This window comes from Salvelinus fontinalis, chromosome 9 (genome assembly GCF_029448725.1).
Source record: "Salvelinus fontinalis isolate EN_2023a chromosome 9, ASM2944872v1, whole genome shotgun sequence".
Taxonomy (NCBI): domain Eukaryota; kingdom Metazoa; phylum Chordata; class Actinopteri; order Salmoniformes; family Salmonidae; genus Salvelinus; species Salvelinus fontinalis.
The window spans coordinates 713,210-726,331 of NC_074673.1; the positions used below are offsets into that span (position 1 = coordinate 713,210).

Consider the following 13,122-nt stretch of genomic DNA (forward strand, 5'->3'; position numbering starts at 1 on the left):
GGAGAGGAAGAGGATGATATGGAGACATGGAGAGGAAGAGGATGATATGGAGACATGGAGAGGAAGAGGATGGTGATATGGAGACATGGAGAGGAAGAGGATGGTGATATGGAGAGGAAGAGGATGGTGATATGGAGAGGAAGAGGATGATGATATGGAGACATGGAGAGGAAGAGGATGATATGGAGACATGGAGAGGAAGAGGATGATATGGAGACATGGAGAGGAAGAGGATGATATGGAGACATGGAGAGGAAGAGGATGATGAAATGATGCAGGAGGTGAGGAGAGAAATGGAGAGAGTGATGAAAGGATGCAGGAGGTGAGGAGAGAAATGGAGAGAGTGATGAAAGGATACAGGAGGTGAGGAGAGAAATGGAGAGGAAGAGAGTGATGAAAGGGTACAGGAGGTGAGGAGAGAAATGGAGAGGAAGAGAGTGATGAAAGGGTACAGGAGGTGAGGAGAGAAATGGAGAGGAAGAGAGTGATGAAAGGGTACAGGAGGTGAGGAGAGAAATGGAGAGGAAGAGAGTGATGAAAGGGTACAGGAGGTGAGGAGAGAAATGGAGAGGAAGAGAGTGATGAAAGGATGCAGGAGGTGAGGAGAGAAATGAAGAGAGTGATGAAAGGATACAGGAGGTGAGGAGAGAAATGGAAAGAGTGATGAAAGGATGCAGGAGGTGAGGAGAGAAATACATTCACAAGGGTTATAGTGGGAAGCAGTAGAAGAGTTAGTGCAGAAACAAGCATTGAATTGTTGTCCATATCTGTACATCGCTGTTAGTGGTCACAGTAGGTCGATTGATTGAAAAGTTAAACCAAAAAGCAGACGCAAGATTAGATAGATTATGGCGCACACATTCTCAAGGTACATAAGTACGCACAACACAACAGTATGTCCGTGTCTGAAATCTGTCTCGACTACTAATTACTAAAAACGACATACTGTGTACTAATAATACTACATACACTAAATGACCAAAAGTACGTGGACACCTGCTCGTCCAACTTCTCATTTCAAAATCATGGGCGTTAATATGGAGTTGGTCCCTCCTTTGCTGCTATAACAGCCTCCACTCTTCAGGGAAGTCATTAATATGGAGTTGGTCCCCCCTTTGCTGCTATAACAGCCTCCACTCTTCAGGGAAGGCATTAATATGGAGTTGGTCCCCCCCTTTGCTGCTATAACAGCCTCCACTCTTCAGGGAAGTCATTAATATGGAGTTGGTCCTCCCTTTGCTGCTATAACAGCCTCCACTCTTCAGGGAAGTCATTAATATGGAGTTGGTCCCCCCTTTGCTGCTATAACATCCTCCACTTTTCAGGGAAGGCATTAATATGGAGTTGGTCCCCCCTTTGCTACTATAACAGCCTCCACTCTTCAGGGAAGGCATTAATATGGAGTTGGTCCCCCCCTTTGCTGCTATAACAGCCTCCACTCTTCAGGGAAGTCATTAATATGGAGTTGGTCCTCCCTTTGCTGCTATAACAGCCTCCACTCTTCAGGGAAGGCATTAATATGGAGTTGGTCCCCCCTTTGCTGCTATAACAGCCTCCACTCTTCAGGGAAGTCATTAATATGGAGTTGGTCCCCCCTTCGCTGCTATAACAGCCTCCACTCTTCAGGGAAGGTTTTCCACTAGATGGTGGAACATTGCTGCAGGGGGACTTGCTTCCATTCAGCCACAAAAGCATTAGTGAGTTCGGGCACTGATGTTGGGCGATTAGGCCTGGCTCGCAGTCGGCGTTCCAATTCATCCCAAAGGTGTTTGATGGGGTTGAGGTCAGGGCTCTGTGCAGGCCAGTAAAGTTCTTCCACACCGATCTCAACAAACCATTTCTGTATGGACCTTGCTTTGTGCATGGGAGAATTGTCATGCTGAAACAGGAAAGGGCCTTCCCCAAACTGTTTCCACAAAGTTGGAAGCACAGACTTTTCTAGAATGTCATTGTATGCTGTAGCGTTAAGATTTCCCTTCACTGGAACTAAGGGGCCCGAACCATGAAAAACAGCCACAGACCATTATTCCTCCTCCACCAAACTTTACAGTTGGCACTAAGCATTGGGGCAGGTAGCAGATTTGTCCGTCGGACTGCTAGATGGTGAAGCGTGATTCATCACTTCAGAGAACGCGTTTCCACTGCTCCAGATTCCAACGGCAGCGAGCTTTACACCACTCCAGCTGACACTTGGCATTGTGTATGGTGATCTTAGGCTCGTGTGCAGCTGCTCAGCCATGGAAACCCATTTCATGAAGCTCCCGACAAACAGTTCTTGTGCTGACGTTGCTTCGAGGCAGTTTTGAAATCGGTAGTGAGTTTTCATCTGCATTGCTTGCTGTTTGGGGTTTTAGGGCTGGGTTTCTCTACAGCACTTTGCGACATCGGCTGATGTAAGTAGGGCTTTATAAATACATTTGATTGATTGATTTTGCAACTGAGGACACGCTTCAGCACTCGTCGGTCCCGTTCTGTGAACTTGTGTGGCCTACCACTTCGCGGCAGAGCCGTTGTTGCTCCTAGTCGTTTCCACTTCACAATAACAGCACTTACAGTCGACCGGGGGCAGCTCTAGCAGGGTGGCATCCTATGACGGTGCCACGATGAAAGTCACTGAGCTCTTCAGTAAGGCCCATTCTACTGTCAGTGTTTGTCTATGGAGATTGCATGGCTGTGTGCTCAATTTTATACACCTGTCAGCAACGGGTGTGTCTGAAATAGCCGAATCCACTCATTTGAAAGGGTGTCCACATTCTTTTGTATATATAGTGTACTATTTAGAGAGTACTGTCAAGTAAAAACGTATGCAGTAAGCAACAAATATCAACATACTACTCATTCATACGGCGAAGACAAGACAATCGCGCTTGTTCCCCGCCATTCGTTCATTTCTGTAGAGCACATCTCCTATTCTGGTTATCAGCTGCTGTCAAACCCACGTGGGAAGAGAAGAAGAGAAGGCAATACTTTTTCTCAATAAATTCTACTAGATGAAAAGCCCAGAGTATCGGCCTGTCTAGACTTTTTCCAGAGTCAGTAGAAAGGCCTCTTTAGTGTCCTAAGTTTTCATAACTGTGACCTTAATTGCCTGCCATCTGTAAAGCTGTTATCGTCTTAATGACCGTTCCACAGGTGCATGTTCATTAATAGTTTATGGTTCATTGAACAAGCATGGGAAACAGTGTTTAAACACTTTACAATGAAGATATTTGGATTTTTACGAATTATCTTTGAAAGACAGGGTCCTGAAAAAGGGACATCAATTTTTTTTGCTGAGTTTACATTTAAATGTGTCTACTGTGTCCACAGTGTGTTCAGATCCCTTTTTCCTGCGCTATATTAAAATGCCAGTATGCATTCTACAAAATGGTGGAATAGGCAGAATATGATAACAACACAACAACTTATGGCAATAGCTAACTACTTTAGCCTACTAGCCAGCTAACCTCTGTAGCTAACTACTTAAGCCAACTAGCCAGCTAACCTCTGTAGCTAACTACTTAAGCCAACTAGCCAGCTAACCTCTGTAGCTAACTACTTTAGCCACTAGCCAGCTAACCTCTGTAGCTAACTACTTTAGCCAACTAGCCAGCTAACCTCTATAGCTAACTACTTTAGCCAACTAGCCAGCTAACCTCTGTAGCTAACTACTTTAGCCAACTAGCCAGCTAACCTCTGTAGCTAACTACTTTAGCCAACTAGCCAGCTAACCTCTGTAGCTAACTACTTTAGCCAACTAGCCAGCTAACCTCTGTAGCTAGCCAGCAAGCACCACTAAAGGGATTGCAAACAGGTTACCATAACTCTAGCCAAACCCACAATTATTTTCTAAATATTAGCTAGCTGGTTAGCATTTATGAAGCCAGCAAACATGTTCCTTACACGCTTGGAACGTATTTCCTCTCACGTTATAATGGAAAAAGGTGCCTCTCTCCCAAAACACACGGTTTCTGGAGACTTGTTGGTGGAGTGCTAATGATTTCGCCCACTGTACATGCTTTCGGTAGCCTCAATGCGTCCAGACTGAGGAGAAATCCGCACACAATGCGACCAGATCTGAACACAATCAGACCCACAATGCAACATTTGTGCTTCTAGACCCGTCTTTTTAATGTGATCTTCGTATTCTGATAGCAGAAGTCGCTAAGTGTTTTCGCCCAAAAAGATAACTATTTAGAACGCAATTGTGGGTTTTTGGACACGGCCAGTGTGTAGTCTGAAAGCAGCTGGCCCCCTACCTCTTTGTCCTCTCTGACTGGCTGCAGGGAGACAGAGGGCGGGTCTAAGTTCCCACCAGGAGCCAATGGCAAGGCCCAGCTGGCGCTCTTGTTGCGCGTGTGTCCTCCTCCATGGCGGGGGCTGGCCCCCTTGGACCTCGTGCCCGGGGAGAGGAGCTGAGGGTGGGCTTGGCGGTTGGGGGAAGACGGGGTGGAAGTCAGGACCATGGTTTTCAGGGCGGACACCTCCGCCTGAAGGACATCAATCTGGGAACAGACAAGAACACAGGGTGTGGTTATAGATTGTACCCAACCCCGACACACACACACAAACAATCTCTCTCTCACACACACACACACACACTGATCTCTCTCACACTCACACACACACACACACACACACACACACACACACACACACACACACACACACACACACACACACACACACACACAACCTGGAGCAGGTTAGAGGTAAAGTACCTTGCTCGAGGGTACAAAGGCACAAATGGGAAAAGGTGACAAAAGGTTACAAATGGGATATTGATACCAGCAACCCTTTGGCTGCAGGCTCACTCACACCAAATTTTCCCATCAACCCCAGATTCTTATAGGTTTTTCCCACATTAAATCAGGTACAGGTAACCTGTGTGGCTTCTATTGGTTAGAGCTCAGCATGGTTGTGGGTTCAATTCCCGGCAGGATCACAGACTAACCTTGCCCTGAGCCTCCTTCAGCTGCTTCTCTGCTGCAGCTTGTTTCACGTTGGCTTCACGCACCATCTTGTGAGCTTCCTGGAGGACAAGAAGACAACCGCAGGGGCCACACTTCTCAACGTCAAGATGTAATGACACATTACATTTACATTACATTTAAGTCAGACGCTCTTATCCAGAGCGACTTACAAATTGGATATATATATATTTAACCAGGCAAGTCTGTTAAGAACAAATTCTTATTTTTCAATGACGGCCTAGGAACAGTGGGTTGCCTTGTTCAGGGGCAGAACGACAGATTTTTACCTTGTCAGCTCGGGGATTCGAACTTGCAACCTTTCGGTTACTAGTCCAACGCTCTAACCACTAGGCTACCTGCCGCCCCACACCATCACAGGACAGATCAGTGTATTATAACAACCATGCAGGGGCCACACTTTCAATGTCAAGATGGACTGACACCATCACAGGGCAGATCAGTGCGTTGCAGGCTGTAGGACTCATTCCTGCCTCCCTCAGACTAGCCTCGATTCCAGGCTCCAGGGACTATGGTCACGCAAGACTAACCTCAAATAGACTGGCAGTGAGCTCTTCCAGTTCCTGCTCCAGCTGATCTCTGACCTGCGACAGACGCTCACACTCCTTATCCTTCAGCTTCAGCTCCTGGGAGAGGTGGAGGAGAGGGGAGAGGTGGGGGAGAGGTGGAGGAGAGGGGAGAGGTGGGGGAGAGGTGGAGGAGAGGTGGAGGAGAGGTGGAGGAGAGGTGGAGGAGAGGGGAGAGGTGGGGGAGAGGTGGAGGACAGGGGAGAGGTGGAGGACAGGAGAGAGGTGGAGGACAGGAGAGAGGTGGAGGACAGGAGAGAGGTGGAGGACAGGGGAGAGGTGGAGGACAGGGGAGAGATGGAGGACAGGGGCGAGATGGAGGACAGGGGAGAGGTGGAGGACAGGGGCGAGGTGGAGGACAGGGGCGAGGTGGAGGAGAGGGATGAGGTGGAGGAGAAGAGGGGAGAGATGGAGGACAGGGGAGAGGTGGAGGAGAAGAGGGGAGAGATGGAGGACAGGGGAGAGGGGGAGGACAGGGGAGAGGGGGAGGACAGGAGAGGAAACGAGAGGTGGAGGACAGGGGAGAGGTGGAGGACAGGGGAGAGGTGGAGGACAGGGGAGAGGTGGAGGACAGGGATGAGGTGGAGGAGAAGAGGGGAGAGATGGAGGACAGGGGAGAGGTGGAGGAGAAGAGGGGAGAGATGGAGGACAGGGGAGAGGGGGAGGACAGGAGAGGAAACGAGAGGTGGAGGACAGGGGAGAGGTGGAGGAGAGGTGGAGGACAGGGGAGAGGTGGAGGACAGGGGAGAGATGGAGGACAGGGGAGAGATGGAGGACAGGGGAGAGATGGAGGACAGGGGAGAGATGGAGGACAGGGGCGAGGTGGAGGAGAGGGATGAGGTGGAGGAGAAGAGGGGAGAGATGGAGGACAGGGGAGAGATGGAGGACAGGGGAGAGGGGGAGGACAGGAGAGGAAACGAGAGGTGGAGGACAGGGGAGAGATGGAGGACAGGGGAGAGATGGAGGACAGGGGAGAGATGGAGGACAGGGGAGAGATGGAGGACAGGGGAGAGGTGGAGGACAGGGGAGAGGTGGAGGACAGGGGAGAGGTGGAGGACAGGGGAGAGGTGGAGGACAGGGGAGAGGTGGAGGACAGGGGAGAGGTGGAGGACAGGGAAAGAGGGGGAGGCCAGGGGAGAGGGGGAGGACAGGGGAGAGGGGGAGGACAGGAGAGGAAACGAGAGGAGAGAGGTGGAGGAGAGGGGGAGGACAGGAGAGAGGGGGAGGACAGGAGAGAGGTGGAGGACAGGAAACGAGAGGAGAGAGGTGGAGGGGAACTAGGTCAGTATGCAGCAGAATAGCGTAGGGCTAAACCTATTGGGATGACTGCATGGTCACACCCTTTTCCAGGTCACACTTTGTTATGGAGTCAAGCAACTGTCATACAGTAGAGATGGGTGTCAGAATAATCAGGGTGTGTGAGATCAGGGTGTGAGTGTGTGTGTGAGATCAGGGTGTGTGTGTGTGTGTGTGTGTGTGTGTGTGTGTGTGTGTGTGTGTGTGTGTGTGTGAGAGAGAGACCAGGGTGTGTGTGTGTGTGATATCAGGGTGTGTGTGTGTGATATCAGGGTGTGTGTGTGTGTGTGTGTGTGTGTGTGTGTGTGTGTGTGTGTGTGTGTGTGTGTGTGAGAGAGACCAGGGTGTGTGTGTGTGTGATCAGGGTGTGTGTGTGTGATATCAGGGTGTGTGTGTGTGATATCAGGGTGTGTGTGTGTGATATTTACATTTACATTTACATTTAAGTCATTTAGCAGACGCTCTTATCCAGAGCGACTTACAAATATCAGGGTGTGTGTGTGTGATATCAGGGTGTGTGTGTGTGTGTGTGTGTGTGTGTGTGTGTGTGTGTGTGTGTGTGTGTGTGTGTGTGTGTGTGTGTGTGTGTGTGTGTGTGATATCAGGGTGTGTGTGTGTGTGTGTGTGTGTGTGTGTGTGGGATCAGGGTGTGTGTGTGTGTGTGTGAGATCAGGGTGTGTGTGTGTGTGTGAGATCAGGGTGTGTGTGTGTGTGTGTGTGTGTGAGAGTGTGTGTGTGAGAGTGTGTGTGTGAGTGAGAGAGAGTGTGTGTGAGATCAGGGTGTGTGTGTGTGTGTGAGTGTGTGTGTGAGTGAGAGAGAGTGTGTGCCAGCCTGTAATAACGGTCCCTACGTTCTGTGCAGTATCCAGTTGTTCCCGTAGGATCTCTGATCCCTTCTCTCTGATCTCTGATCCCTTCTCTCTGATCTCCAGGGAAGAGCTTCGGAGCCGGGACACGTTGTCCTCATGCTCCCCGCCCCGCCCAACCTCCAGCTGGGTAGCACCCTCCAACCTGCTGCCCTCCCTGCCCCTGATCTGGCTCCGGGCCTGGGTAACAGCTCCCTCCTGGGGCCTGGTGGAACCTGGGTCGGCCGGCCCTCCACCGTCCACCCGGGGGCTCGGACCGGGCTCCAGGTCTACCAACCTTCAGAAAACATAAAAATACATGATATTTAATAGATCACGAAGGAATTGGTTGTTTTAGACTTACTAAATAACATAGTTACATTTGTTTATAGTTAGGCCTACTGTATAGTTTGAAACCTAGACTATACAGAAGACTATACAGCAGCCGAGCGAGTGAAACAGCCCCTCTCTGTCTCAGTATGTGTAGACCATGTATCTGATGCTGTCTGGACAGTGAAACAGCATCATCTCTGTCTCAGTATGTGTAGACCATGTATCTGATGCTGTCTGGACAGTGAAACAGCCCCTCTCTGTCTCAGTATGTGTAGACCATGTATCTGATGCTGTCTGGACAGGGAAACAGCACCTCTCTGTCTCAGTATGTGTAGACCATGTATCTGATGCTGTCTCAGTATGTGTAGACCATGTATCTGATGCTGTCTGGACAGTGAAACAGCACCTCTCTGTCTCAGTATGTGTAGACCATGTATCTGATGCTGTCTCAGTATGTGTAGACCATGTATCTGATGCTGTCTGGACAGTGAAACAGCCCCTCTCTGTCTCAGTATGTGTAGACCATGTATCTGATGCTGTCTGGACAGGGAAACAGCACCTCTCTGTCTCAGTATGTGTAGACCATGTATCTGATGCTGTCTCAGTATGTGTAGACCATGTATCTGATGCTGTCTGGACAGTGAAACAGCACCTCTCTGTCTCAGTATGTGTAGACCATGTATCTGATGCTGTCTCAGTATGTGTAGACCATGTATCTGATGCTGTCTGGACAGGGAAACAGCACCTCTCTGTCTCAGTATGTGTAGACCATGTATCTGATGCTGTCTCAGTATGTGTAGACCATGTATCTGATGCTGTCTGGACAGTGAAACAGCACCTCTCTGTCTCAGTATGTGTAGACCATGTATCTGATGCTGTCTCAGTATGTGTAGTCCATGTATCTGATGCTGTCTCAGTATGTGTAGACCATGTATCTGATGCTGTCTCAGTATGTGTAGACCATGTATCTGATGCTGTCTGGACAGTGAAACAGCACCTCTCTGTCTCAGTATGTGTAGACCATGTATCTGATGCTGTCTCAGTATGTGTAGACTATGTATCTGATGCTGTCTGGACAGTGAAACAGCACCTCTCTGTCTCAGTATGTGTAGACCATGTATCTGATGCTGTCTCAGTATGTGTAGACCATGTATCTGATGCTGTCTGGACAGTGAAACAGCACCTCTCTGTCTCAGTATGTGTAGACCATGTATCTGATGCTGTCTGGACAGTGAAACAGCCCCTCTCTGTCTCAGTATGTGTAGACCATGTATCTGATGCTGTCTGGACAGTGAAACAGCCCCTCTCTGTCTCAGTATGTGTAGTCCATGTATCTGATGCTGTCTCAGTATGTGTAGACCATGTATCTGATGCTGTCTGGACAGTGAAACAGCCCCTCTCTGTCTCAGTATGTGTAGACCATGTATCTGATGCTGTCTGGACAGTGAAACAGCACCTCTCTGTCTCAGTATGTGTAGACCATGTATCTGATGCTGTCTCAGTATGTGTAGACCATGTATCTGATGCTGTCTGGCCAAATAGAGTATAGAATGCCAAACTCTTATTGGCCAGACAGAATACATGGGCCAAACTCTTACTGGGCCAGACAGAATACATGGGCTTCATACAGTAAGACAGCAGGCGCTGTCCCACTCGCTCAAACGCTTTCTCCGGTGAGATTGTTTCAGCCACTTGCAAATTGAAGGAAAGTTGGTGGGTGCACAAATCAACTCTAAGAGGTTAACTTTCTCTCTGCCATCAAGAGGGGTGTGACTGAAGGTGTGGGGGGGGCAACCAAATATCGATTAGGGCCCTCAAAAGGCCCTGAATCAGTTGCCCAACCATGGCAGGATCCCCAGTTACTGAGGAAAAATGGATACCTTGTCAACTGAAATGTGTCTTCCACATTTAACCCAACCCCCTCTGAATCAGAGAGGTGCGGAGGGGCTGCCTTAATCGACATCCACGTCTTCAGCGCCCGGGGTTAACAGTGGGTTAACTGCCTTGCTCAGGGCCCGGGGAACAGTGGGTTAACTGCCTTGTTCAGGGCCCGGGGTTAACAGTGGGTTAACTGCCTTGTTCAGGGCCCGGGGAACAGTGGGTTAACTGCCTTGTTCAGGGCCCGGGGAACAGTGGGTTAACTGCCTTGTTCAGGGCCCGGGGAACAGTGGGTTAACTGCCTTGCTCAGGGCCCGGGGAACAGTGGGTTAACTGCCTTGTTCAGGGCCCGGGGTTAACAGGGGGTTAACTGCCTTGTTCAGGGCCCGGGGTTAACAGTGGGTTAACTGCCTTGCTCAGGGCCCGGGGAACAGGGGGTTAACTGCCTTGTTCAGGGCCCGGGGAACAGTGGGTTAACTGCCTTGTTCAGGGCCCGGGGAACAGGGGGTTAACTGCCTTGTTCAGGGCCCGGGGAACAGTGGGTTAACTGCCTTGTTCAGGGCCCGGGGAACAGGGGGTTAACTGCCTTGCTCAGGGCCCGGAGAACAGGGGGTTAATAACTGCCTTGTTCAGGGCCCGGGGAACAGTGGGTTAACTGCCTTGTTCAGGGCCCGGGGAACAGTGGGTTAACTGCCTTGTTCAGGGCCCGGGGAACAGTGGATTAACTGCCTTGTTCAGGGCCCGGGGAACAGTGGGTTAACTGCCTTGTTCAGGGCCCGGGGAACAGTGGGTTAACTGCCTTGTTCAGGGCCCGGGGAACAGTGGGTTAACTGCCTTGTTCAGGGCCCGGGGAACAGGGGGTTAACTGCCTTGTTCAGGGCCCGGGGAACAGGGGGTTAACTGCCTTGCTCAGGGCCCGGGGAACAGTGGGTTAACTGCCTTGCTCAGGGCCCGGGGAACAGGGGGTTAACTGCCTTGTTCAGGGCCCGGGGAACAGTGGGTTAACTGCCTTGTTCAGGGCCCGGGGAACAGTGGGTTAACTGCCTTGTTCAGGGCCCGGGGAACAGGGGGTTAACTGCCTTGCTCAGGGCCCGGGGAACAGGGGGTTAACTGCCTTGTTCAGGGCCCGGGGAACAGTGGGTTAACTGCCTTGTTCAGGGCCCGGGGAACAGGGGGTTAACTGCCTTGCTCAGGGCCCGGGGAACAGTGGGTTAACTGCCTTGCTCAGGGCCCGGGGAACAGGGGGTTAACTGCCTTGCTCAGGGGGCAGAACGACAAGATTTTTTTTTTTTGTCAGCTCGGGGATTTGATCCAACAACCATTAGGTTACTGGCCCAAAGCTATAACCACTAGGCTACTATGGGCCTCCCTACCTGCTCTCCTCCCCCATCTGATGACTGGCAGAGCTATAGCAGGCTATCTACACTCATTGAGAGCAGCCTCCTGTGCTTGCAGCAAAAAAAAAATATAAACATTTACATTTTTCTATGCCTCAAGGGCCCTCTACGGGCTTGGGCCCCAGGGCTTCTGCGCCTGCGTTAATCCGGCCCTGTCAAAAACGATAACATTACAAACATCAATATATGTCATTAAGAATCATCACATGTGAGGCTGAACTAGCCTACACAACTTTTTCACAACTTTCGCTAATGCCATGATGGCAGTCTGACAGCACAACATTTCATCGGATTTCCCTTCCCAGCTCCCCGCACTTACCCTCTCACCCCCCGGCTGGATGATTCACCACGTACCGCCGCCGTGACCGCGACGCCATCTACTCCCTGTTCCCAAGAATTCCATCAATTCTTAGTGTCCAATGTGTATTTGCTGTCGATATCATTCATAAAAGACCAACGCAATAGTTTCAAAACAATGTTAAAACGTTAGCTTACTATTAAATAATGTTCACGACAACTGCTATGAACTACAATTCATGTTTCATCGAGTTATCAAACGAGATAAAGTTAAGCGAACGGTATGTTGTTGTTTTTGACTCGCTGTCAACGATGTTTGCGATGCGCTGTTAATCTATGTTCATTCCAGCTCATTCCAATAGAGAAAATAACGACGTTGTGTCGTCGTCCATAGGTCACATGATGACACATCCTCACGCCCCCCCAACAAAAATCTAGTTTAAGGAAACAGAACAAATAGCTGCCTACTTCACACTACAGCCACGAGGTTTGCAATTCAACTCAACAAAAGCATACAGTATCTAGTGTCAATACACTTGATATAGACTACACATGTCAATACAATACAGTTGATATAGACTACACATGTCTAGTGTAGAATTATAGAATAGATCAGAATCATAGAATAGAATCATAGAATAGAATCATAGAATAGATCAGAATCATAGAATAGAGTAGAATCATAGAATAGAGTAGAATCATAGAATAGAGTAGACTCCTAGAATAGAGTAGAATCATAGAATAGAGTAGAATCATAGAATAGAGTAGAATCATAGAATAGAGTAGAATCATAGAATAGATCAGAATCATAGAATAGAGTAGAATCATAGAATAGAGTAGAATCATAGAATAGAGTAGAATCATAGAATAGAGTAGACTCCTAGAATAGAGTAGAATCATAGAATAGAGTAGAATCATAGAATAGATCAGAATCATAGAATAGAGTAGAATCATAGAATAGAGTAGAATCATAGAATAGATCAGAATCATAGAATAGAGTAGAATCATAGAATAGAGTAGACTCCTAGAATAGAGTAGAATCATAGAATAGAGTACAATCATAGAATAGAGTAGAATCATAGAATAGATCAGAATCATAGAATAGAGTAGACTCCTAGAATAGAGTAGAATCATAGAATAGAGTAGAATCATAGAATAGATCAGAATCATAGAATAGAGTAGAATCATAGAATAGAGTAGAATCATAGAATAGAGTAGACTCCTAGAATAGAGTAGAATCATAGAATAGAGTAGAATCATAGAATAGATCAGAATCATAGAATAGAGTAGAATCATAGAATAGAGTAGAATCATAGAATAGATCAGAATCATAGAATAGAGTAGACTCCTAGAATAGAGTAGAATCATAGAATAGAGTAGAATCATAGAATAGATCAGAATCATAGAATAGAGTAGAATCATAGAATAGAGTACTCAGAATAGAGTAGAATCAGAGTAGAATCATAGAATAGAGTAGAATATAAAGTTGATATAGAATAGTGGATACAAATCATAATCTATATTCTCTCTACTGTCCATT

The 13,122-nt window shown here is 48.4% G+C and overlaps 1 protein-coding gene across 10 annotated transcripts in view; it reads right to left on the minus strand.

Annotated features, from left to right (window-relative positions):
* The window catches only part of LOC129861859 (guanine nucleotide exchange factor for Rab-3A-like), a 28,031-nt gene that overhangs the window by 13,264 nt on the left and 1,645 nt on the right, over positions 1–13,122 (minus strand). For 8 of the 10 annotated variants that reach the window (XM_055933006.1, XM_055933003.1, XM_055933007.1 and 5 more), the window contains 4 exons: positions 7,684–7,975; positions 5,501–5,596; positions 4,934–5,011; positions 4,239–4,484 (listed from right to left, as the gene is read on the minus strand). In XM_055933006.1, coding sequence (XP_055788981.1) covers positions 4,239–4,484; positions 4,934–5,011; positions 5,501–5,596; positions 7,684–7,975 — 712 coding nt within the window. Of the gene's footprint in view, positions 1–4,238; positions 4,485–4,933; positions 5,012–5,500; positions 5,597–7,683; positions 7,976–11,367; positions 11,438–11,604; positions 11,988–13,122 lie in introns of those variants that run through there. The other 2 variants (XM_055933011.1, XM_055933012.1) reach the window with 2 other exon arrangements.